Source organism: Thamnophis sirtalis, unplaced genomic scaffold (assembly GCF_051295495.1).
Source record: "Thamnophis sirtalis isolate CommonGarterSnake01/CBP01778 unplaced genomic scaffold, rThaSir2_p1.2 scaffold_9, whole genome shotgun sequence".
NCBI classification, from domain to species: Eukaryota; Metazoa; Chordata; class Lepidosauria; order Squamata; family Natricidae; genus Thamnophis; species Thamnophis sirtalis.
In genome coordinates, this window is record NW_028261389.1 from 3,910,830 (window position 1) to 3,919,552 (window position 8,723).

Below are 8,723 nucleotides of genomic sequence, written 5' to 3' on the forward strand. Positions count from 1 at the left end.
CCAACTGGGGAACATCATCAGTGCTGGAAGGGAGGGGGGTATGGAGGAGGAGAAGGAAGAGAAGGAGGACTGTGGGCTCCTGGATGCTCTCTGAGCTGGGCCGTTTCCTTGCAGACGTTTCGTGGCTCAACTAGATAACATCATCAAAGCTAGAAGAGAGTGGGGTTTATGGCGAGGAGGAGAAAGAAGAAGAGGAGGAGGAGGACTGTGGAGTCCTTGGTGCTCTCTGAGCTTGGAGGTTCTCTTGCAGATGTTTCATGACCCAACTAGGGAACATCATCAGTGCTGGAGGGAAGTGGGGTTTGTGGAGAGGAGGAGGAGGAGGAGGAAGAGGAGGAGGAGGAGGAGGAAAAAGACTATGGTCTCCTTGATGCTCTCAGAGCTTAGTGGTTTTCTTGCAGATGTTTTCATGACCCAACTAGGGAACATCATCAGTGCTAGAAGGGTGTGGGGTTTGCTCATTGTTTATATACTGCGTCTTGCCCTGTCAGTCTTGGTGAGTGTTGTTAAACAGGAACCTTCTAGCACTGAAGAGGTTCCCTAGTTGAGCAAGGAAAAGTCTGTCTGTCTGTCTGTCTGTCTCTCTCTCTCTCTCTCTCTCACACACACACAAAAACACACACCCCAAAAGTTCATTTAGCTTTCCGCTCTGCCTTTTTTTTACCCCCAGGACAAAAATTGCTTTATCTGAAGGAATTTCTGGTTTGGGAGGGTTTTGTTTTTTTAAAAAAACAACAACACATTTCTTCCTTTCTCCTCCCCCCCCTCTTTTTTTTTTGTTCACAGTCCCGAAGACTTATTATGCCCTAGAGGTGATAAACGATTCGGGGTCTGTAGTAGCTCTAGTATTTTTAATGAGCTTTTCTTACCCAAATGACTGTAGACTGCAATAAAGCTCTCCAGTTGTGTTAAATCAGAATCCCCCGTCCCTTTTGCCCGTCATTTAAATGAGCAAATTAACCAGCAGCGTTAACAGTAAATTTGCCTCCTTCTCTTAAAACCGAACTGGGGCAGAACGTATTATTCCAACCGGCTCCTCTTGAATATATTTAGTTAGTCACGTTGCTCGGTTTGAACGCTTTGCTCTGTAATCCTGAATTGCAGAATTCTGGAGTGTGGCGGTGGATGTAACTTTTTGGAAAGTCTAAAAGAAAAAAAAAAGGACTGTTACTACAAAGTCTAGAAAGATTTGTTGTAAGAAGCAGCTGGTTCTGTCTCTAACATCTACTTCCAGTCTACAACAGGGTGGTTTCAGCAGTTCCAAGAAGCCTCACATTTATTTGCACCACTCAGATGACCCTGAGGACAGAGATAAACCTCCAAGTGGGCTCAATGACCCTCTAAAAGGATGCAAATGACCAGCTGCCTGCAAGGAGTATCAATCCTTCCCTTCCCCACCATTCAGTCAGAAGCTGATGAAGCTTCTTGGATGAGAAGCGAATCGTCTTCAAAAGAAAAACCTCCAAGTGGCCTCAATGACCCTCTAAAAGGATGCAAATGACCAGCTGTCTGCAAGGAGAATCAATCCTTCCACTCCCCACCATTCAGTCAGAGCCGAAGAAGCTTCTTGGAGGAGAAGTGAAATGTCTTCAAAAGAAAAACCTCCAAGTGGCCTCAATGACCCCCTAAAAGGATGCAAATGACCAGCTGCCTGCAAGGAGTATCAATCCTTCCCTTCCCCACCATTCAGTCAGAGCTGATGAAGCTTCTTGGATGAGAAGCGAATGTGTTCAAAAGAAAAACCTCCAAGTGGCCTCAACGACCCTCCAAAAGGATGCAAATGGCCAGCTGTCTGCAAGGAGGATCAATCCTTCCACTCCCCACCATTCAGTCACAAGCTGAAGAAGCTTCTTGGATGAGAAGTGGAAAGGTTTTCAAAAGAAAAACCTCCAAGTGGCCTCAATGACCTTCCAAAAGGATGCAAATGACCAGCTGTCTGCAAGGAGAATCAATCCTTCCACTCCCCACCATTCAGTCAGAGCCGAAGAAGCTTCTGGATGAGAAGTGAAAGGTCTTCAAAGAAAGTCCAGTTGCCTCTTGAAAAAGCACCGTGGAGTTTACTAAGTGGGAGGAGGGGTGTTGGATTTTAAGGTATTATGATTGTACCTGTATACTGCTATTTTTTTTTCTTTTTTATGTATATTGAAATGGAATTATAAATATCATCAACACAAAAGAGAGTTTGCTCAGAAGCCGAAATACACCAAGTGAATGAGAGGAAGCAGAGGAGAGAAGAAAGATAGGAAGAGAGGGACAGGAGAGAGCGTGAAGGGGGAAGATGAGGTGTATAAGGAGGAGTGGTAAGGGGAGAGAGGAGAAGGAGAAAGGAAGGGGAAGTAGAGGAGAAAACGATGGAGGGAAGAAAGGATGTAGAAGAGTGGGAAGCAGAGGAGAGAAGAAAGATAGGAAGAGAGGGACAGGAGAGAGGGGGAGGAGGGAAGATGAGGTGTATAAGGAGGAGTGGTAAGGGGAGAGGAGAAGGAGAAAGGAAGGGGAAGCAGAGGAGAAAATGATGGAGGGAAGACAGGATGTAGAAGAGTGGGAAGCAGAGGAGAGAAGAAAGATAGGAAGAGAGGGACAGGAGAGAGGGGGAGGGGGGAAGATGAGGTGTATAAGGAGGAGTGGTAAGGGGAGAGAGGAGAAGGGGAAAGGAAGGGGAAGTAGAGTAGAAAATGATGGAGGGAAGACAGGATGTAGAAAGGGGGAGGAGAGAGGGGGAAGAAAGTGTCAGATAAGGTATAAATATGGTGTATGGAGAGCAGGAAGAGCCAATAACTGGTGTTTTTCTTTTTTCTTTCTTTGGTAGTTGATGGCAAGATGGATTGATGTAATTACTTAATAATACAACATGATATTGACTATGTAATAGTATACATGTGATTCTATGCTATGAAAACGGAAAATAAAAACTTTCTATGCGAAGAAAAGGTTAGCCAACACTGATCTAAGCCAATGGGCATTTAATTCACGTCGGCATTATTCTGGACATTAGTCCAGCACGGAAATGTTCTTTTGCCTCTCCTGTCACAAACCCATCTTTGTTCTAGTATCGTCGCAGGATCTTTTCATTAGGAAAAAAATCAGGTTTTCTGCTCATCACGCACGGCATCCGTCTGACCTCAAGCAGACCTAGAAGGATTGTGCTTCGTTTGACTTCCGAAAGGTTTATTTGTAAATGCCGTTAAATAGGAATTGCCTGCTTAGAGCCTCAGCCCATCAATTTGAGTCAAATGATTTGCGGGTGATTGGTTTTTCCCCCCCAAGAACTTGGTCTGATAAATAAAATTGCTGGAGTTCTGTCTCATCCTCGGTTTTTTTCTTTCTTTCTTTCTTTCTTTCCTTCCTTCCTTCCTTCCTTCCTTCTCCCTTCCTTCTTCCTTCCTTCTTCCTTCCCTCCTTCCTTTCTTTCTTTCTTTCTTTCTTTCCTTCTTTCCTTCTTTCCTTCTTTCCTTCCTTCTTTCTTTCCTTCCTTCTTTCTTCCTTCCTTCTTTCCTTCCTTCCTTCCTTCCTTCCTTCCTTCCTTCCTTCCTTTCTTTCTTTCTTTCTTTCTTTCCTTCTTTCCTTCTTTCCTTCTTTCCTTCTTTCCTTCCTTCTTTCTTTCCTTCCTTCTTTCTTTCCTTCCTTCTTTCCTTCCTTCTTTCTTCCTTCCTTCCTTCCTCCTTCCTTTCCTTTCTTTCTTTCTTTCTTTCTTTCCTTCTTTCCTTCTTCCTTCTTTCCTTCCTTCTTTCTTTCCTTCCTTCTTTCTTTCCTTCCTTCTTTCCTTCCTTCTTTCTTTCCTTCCTTCTTTCCTTCTTTCCTTCTTTCCTTTCTTTCCTTCTTTCTTCCTTCCTTCTTTCTTTCCTTCCTTCTTTCTTTCCTTCCTTCTTTCCTTCTTTCCTTCTTTCCTTCTTTCCTTCTTTCCTTCTTTCCTTCTTTCCTTCTTTCCTTCCTTCCTTCCTTCCTTCCTTCCTTCCTTCCTTCCTTCCTTCTTTCTTTCTTTCTTTCTTTCTTTCTTTCTTTCTTTCTTTCAAGATTAAGGCCTTACTTAGTTTTCCTGCCTGCCTCATTCGGGGACAACGATCCCATATATCTAAAGTAATAGAATTTCTGTTTAACAATCTACATCCTCACTTTTATTCCCTATTAGGATCGGGCTGATCAATATGCAACCCAGTCGATTGCTAAGGTCAAATGGGCCGTGTCTTTATTAGTCAGGTTGTATTTATTGTGCTTCAGAGGTTGTGTCGATGGGCCATTAGCCTTCCCCCCCCCCCCATCCATTCCTTACACAAAGGCCCCATAAAAAAACCCAGATGGATTGTTAGGCATGGTACACCTGGGGTCGGGTGCCGGATCCGAGTCTCGGAATAGTTAAAATATCTCTCCAGAGGTGAAATTAATCTAATGCTCAACTGCAGGGTAAGTTGTTTCGCTGTCTTCCCAGAGGGCTGCTTGGGGAGATTTTATAGAGCTGGAAGGGACCTTGGAGGTCTTCTAGTCCAGCCTCAAGCTCAGGCAGGGAACCCTGCGCCATTGTGGGCAATTGGCTGTCCAGTCTCTTCTTTAAAACTTCCAGTGTTGGAGGACCCACAATTTCTGGAGGCAGGTTGATTAATTTTGTTCCCAACGTTGGGAAGTTTTCTCCTTAATTCCAGGTGGCTTCCCTCCTTGATTAGTTTCCATCCGTGCCTTTTTGTCCTGCCCTCTGGGGCTTTGGAGAATAGGCTGACACCCCCCTCTTCTTTGGGGCAGCCCCTCAAATATCGGAAGGCTTCTATGACATCACCCCATGTCCTCTTCATGAATATATTTTTTTTATTTATACACAACATCAATAGAACAGACACAGACTTAAAACAACATAGGACCTCTCACTTCTTTCCCTCTTCCTTCACTCCCTCCCTCCCTCTTTTGTCTCTCCCCCTCTGTCTCTTTCTTCTCTCCTTCCTCTCATTTCTTTCCCTCACTTCCTTTCCTTCCCTCCCTCCCTCGCTTTCTTTCTCTTTCTTTCTTTCTCTTTCTTCCATCTCACTTCTTTCCCTCATTTCCTTCCTTCCTTTTCCTTCCTTCCTTTTCCTTCCCTCTTCTTCCTTCTTTCCCTCTCACTTCTTTCCCTCCCTCCCTCTCACTTCTTTCCCTAATTTCCTTCCTTCCTTTTCCTTCACTCCCTCCCTCTTTCTTTCTCTCCCCCTCTCTTTCTCCTTCCTTCCCTCTCACTTCTTTCCCTCACTTCCTTTTCCCTCCCTCTCTCTTCTTTCTTTCTTTCTTTCTTTCTTTCTTTCTTTCTTTCTTTCTTTCTTTCTTTCTTCCATCTCACTTCTTTCCCTCATTTTCTTCCTTCCTTTTCCTTCCCTCTTCTTCCTTCCTTCTTTCCCTCTCACTTCTTTCCTAATTTCCTTCCTTCCTTTTCCTTCACTCCCTCCCTCTTTCTTTCTCTCCCCCTCTCTTTCTCCTTGCTTCCCTCTCACTTCTTTCCCTCACTTCCTTTTCCCTCCCTCTTCTTTCTTTCTTTCTTTCTTTCTTTCTTTCTTTCTTTCTTTCTTTCTTTCTTTCTTTCTTCCAACTCACTTCTTTCCCTCATTTTCTTCCTTCCTTTTCCTTCCCTCTCCTTCCTTCCTTCCTTCTCATCACCCTCAAAGATGCATGAACCAGAAATGAAATTGATGAATGTCAGAATGGTTCCTTGAGTTGTTACATGCAACCTGTCTTTATTTTCTTAATTCCAGTCAATGAAGAAGAACTAAAGAAAAGAATAGCTGAAGAATTGGCCTTTGAACAAGCTAGGCGAGAGGCAGAAGCTCAGAAGAGGTAAGTTTATTCATTTATTTCCAGAGTTTTGTGGGGAAATCTGTGACTTTTGGATTCCAGGGTTGAAATAAGCTCGGTGCCGATAAACTAGAAAAGCAAATGAATGGAAATGCTTGGGAATTGGGGAGCCCAGCTGGTGCCCTCCATTTCGGAGGGATTTTGCTACTTTTTCCTTTCGAAAAATGAGCTTTTTTTTTTCATTTTTTTTTAAAGCTGGCTGCTAAGTTTGAAAGTTAGCTGAAAACAATTTTTATAAATCCTGACAGTGCCATCCAGCATGCCTCTCTGTTCTTTGTTTTCGAAGTTCTTTCATTACATTTAAACAAATTATTTAATAATTTGCTTATTTAGTATCCATGACTATCACTAAGTGTTGTATGTAATGCTTTATGAGGAATGTATTTTTACTAATGACTATGATAATGATCTATCACTATTGTTGTATAGTGTACACATTGTTGTTATGTACACTGAGACCTTTACACACCGGAGACAAATTCCTTGTGTGTCTAATCACACTTGGCCAATAAATAATTCTATTCTGTTCTGTTCTGTGCAAATTCTGTTGTGTTCTGTTGTGTTCTGTTCTATTCTATTCTATTCTATTCTATTCTATTCTATTCTATTCTATTCTATTCCATCTGATGTGTAGGGTTTCCTGCCTAAGCAGGGGATTGGAAAGAAGACCTTCCAATTCTGTTATTCTATTCTATTCTGTTCTGTTCTGTTCTGTTCTGTTCTATGTTCTGTTCTGTTCCTATTCCTATCCAGTCCAGTCTATACTATTCTGTCTGAAGTGGTGTAGGGTTTCCTGCCTAAGCAGGGGGTTGGACTAGAAGACCTCCAAGGTCCCTTCCAACTCTGTTATTCTATTCTATTCTATTCTAGTCCAGTCCAGTCCAGTCCAGATCAATCCAATCCTCTCCTTCAGAATTTTACTGATGTAACTCCATGTCAAATTACGTTGAATCGGTAAAATTCTCTGCGCTCACCCGAGAACTAGAGAAGTCCATTTTTTAACATGCCCGTACAGTATTGTGGATTTCCGAAACATTTTTTTTGCCGCCTTAAAATCAATAAGACGTTGTTGTTTGACTTTCATCGAGACGCATTTTGCAAGCTCATTATTTTGCATTTATTAAAGAACCTTGTAATTGACGTTGCTTCCAGTCGCCTGTTAATACTGCTTCTCTCTCTCTCTCTCTCTCTTTTAACACTGCATTACGATGGAATTAACCACAGAGGTTTAAACAAGCCATCCCAATAGACTTCAGAGGGATGTATACCCAGAAATGTGTTTATAGGATTTCCATCTAAATTAAGCTAATGTCATACCAAATTGAACATAAACACAACCAAAAGCCCTTTACCGGACTAAAATATGCCTCTTTGAGGAGTAAAACAAATTTATGTGTTATGCTGAAATTACAGCTCTTTGAAATATTATGGCTGGCCTTAATTGATTTTTGGTTCTTACGAGGAAATGTGCTTACTCTTTTCTGTGTTCGTGTTAATGTAATTAATGTTAGCAGTTTAAAATGGAACAATTTATTATGCACTTTGATTATTCCTCCTGTACCAATAATATTAAGCGGTGCCTGTTAGTGGTGACTGCCTTGTTCAGGTTTGATTCTCTTTAATGCACATGGCGAGTCTCCATCGTTTGAAACCATGAGTGGGCTTCTTAATCTTCTCCTTCTCCTGATGTACTACCAGGATTCCTATTTCTATTGTGAACTCGCATTCATACCCATACTCATCGCAGCACTGAGTGATGTTACCTAGTTGGGTCATGAAACGTTTGCAAGCTCAGGGAGCATCCGAGGACCCCATGGAATTCACACCTGCTAGGATCCATTCTCTTAGGGATACATAACCCAGATGTCCCAGAATTCCCTGGCCAGCCCTGTTTGAGGTTTGGACAAAACTCAGCAGCACTTTTTCATGTGGCTATTGATAGAAATAGGATTGCCGACATGATCGCCAACACCTGATGACAGATATGGCCCACGAAGAAGAAGAAGCAGCCATGTTTGAATTCCCCAACCAACCTGAAGACTTGTGGACTTCAACACCCAGAATTCTCCAGGCAGCCATGTTTGAATTTCCCAGCCAATTTGAAGATTGGTGAACTCAACCTGAAAACCTCAACTTGAAGACATGTGGACTTCAACTCCCAGAGTTCCCCAGCCAGCCATGTCTGAATCCCAGCCAATTTGAAGATTTGTGGACTTCAACTTGAAGACCTCAACTTGAAGACTTGTGGACTTCAACTCCCAGAATTCCCCATCCAACTTGAAGACTTGTGGACTTCAACTCCCAGAATTCCCCAGCCAGCCATGTTTGAATTCCCCAGCTAATTTGAAGACTTGTGAACTCAATTTGAAGACTTCAACTTGAAGACTTGTGGACTTCAAGTTATAGACTTCAACTTGAAGACTTGTGAACTTCAACTCCAGTATTCCCTAGCCAGCCATGTTTTAATTCACCAGCCATCTTGAAGACTGGTGAACTTCAACTCCCAGAGTTCCCCAGCCAGCCATGTCTGAATTCCCAGCCAATTTGAAGATTTTTGGACTTCAACTTGAAGACCTCAACTTGAAGACTTGTGGACTTCAACTCCCAGAATTCCTAGCCAGCCATGTTTGAATTCCCCCAGCCAATTTGGAGACTGGTGAACCTCAACTCCCAGAATTCCCCAGCCAACTTGAAGACTTGTGAACTTCAATTTGAAGTCCTCAACCTGAAGACTTGTGGACTTCAACTCCCAGAATTCCCTAGCCAGCCATGTTTTAATTCCCCAGCATCTTGAAGACTGGTGAACCTCAACTCCCAGAATTCCCCAGCCAACTTGAAGACTTGTGGACTTCAACTCCCAGAATTCCCCAGCCAGCCATGTCTGAATTCCCCAGCCAATTTGAAGATTTGAGGACTTC

The 8,723-nt window shown here is 42.8% G+C and overlaps 1 protein-coding gene across 1 annotated transcript in view; it reads left to right on the top strand.

Moving 5' to 3' along the window:
* The window catches only part of CHCHD3 (coiled-coil-helix-coiled-coil-helix domain containing 3), a 31,150-nt gene extending 25,343 nt beyond the window's left edge, over window positions 1-5,807 (top strand). Inside the window, exon 3 of the mRNA XM_087722679.1 lies at window positions 5,706-5,807. Coding sequence (XP_087578805.1) covers window positions 5,706-5,791 — 86 coding nt within the window. The 3' untranslated portion in view covers window positions 5,792-5,807. The remainder of the gene's footprint in view (window positions 1-5,705) is intronic.
* The last annotated feature ends 2,916 nt before the right edge of the window (window positions 5,808-8,723 follow it).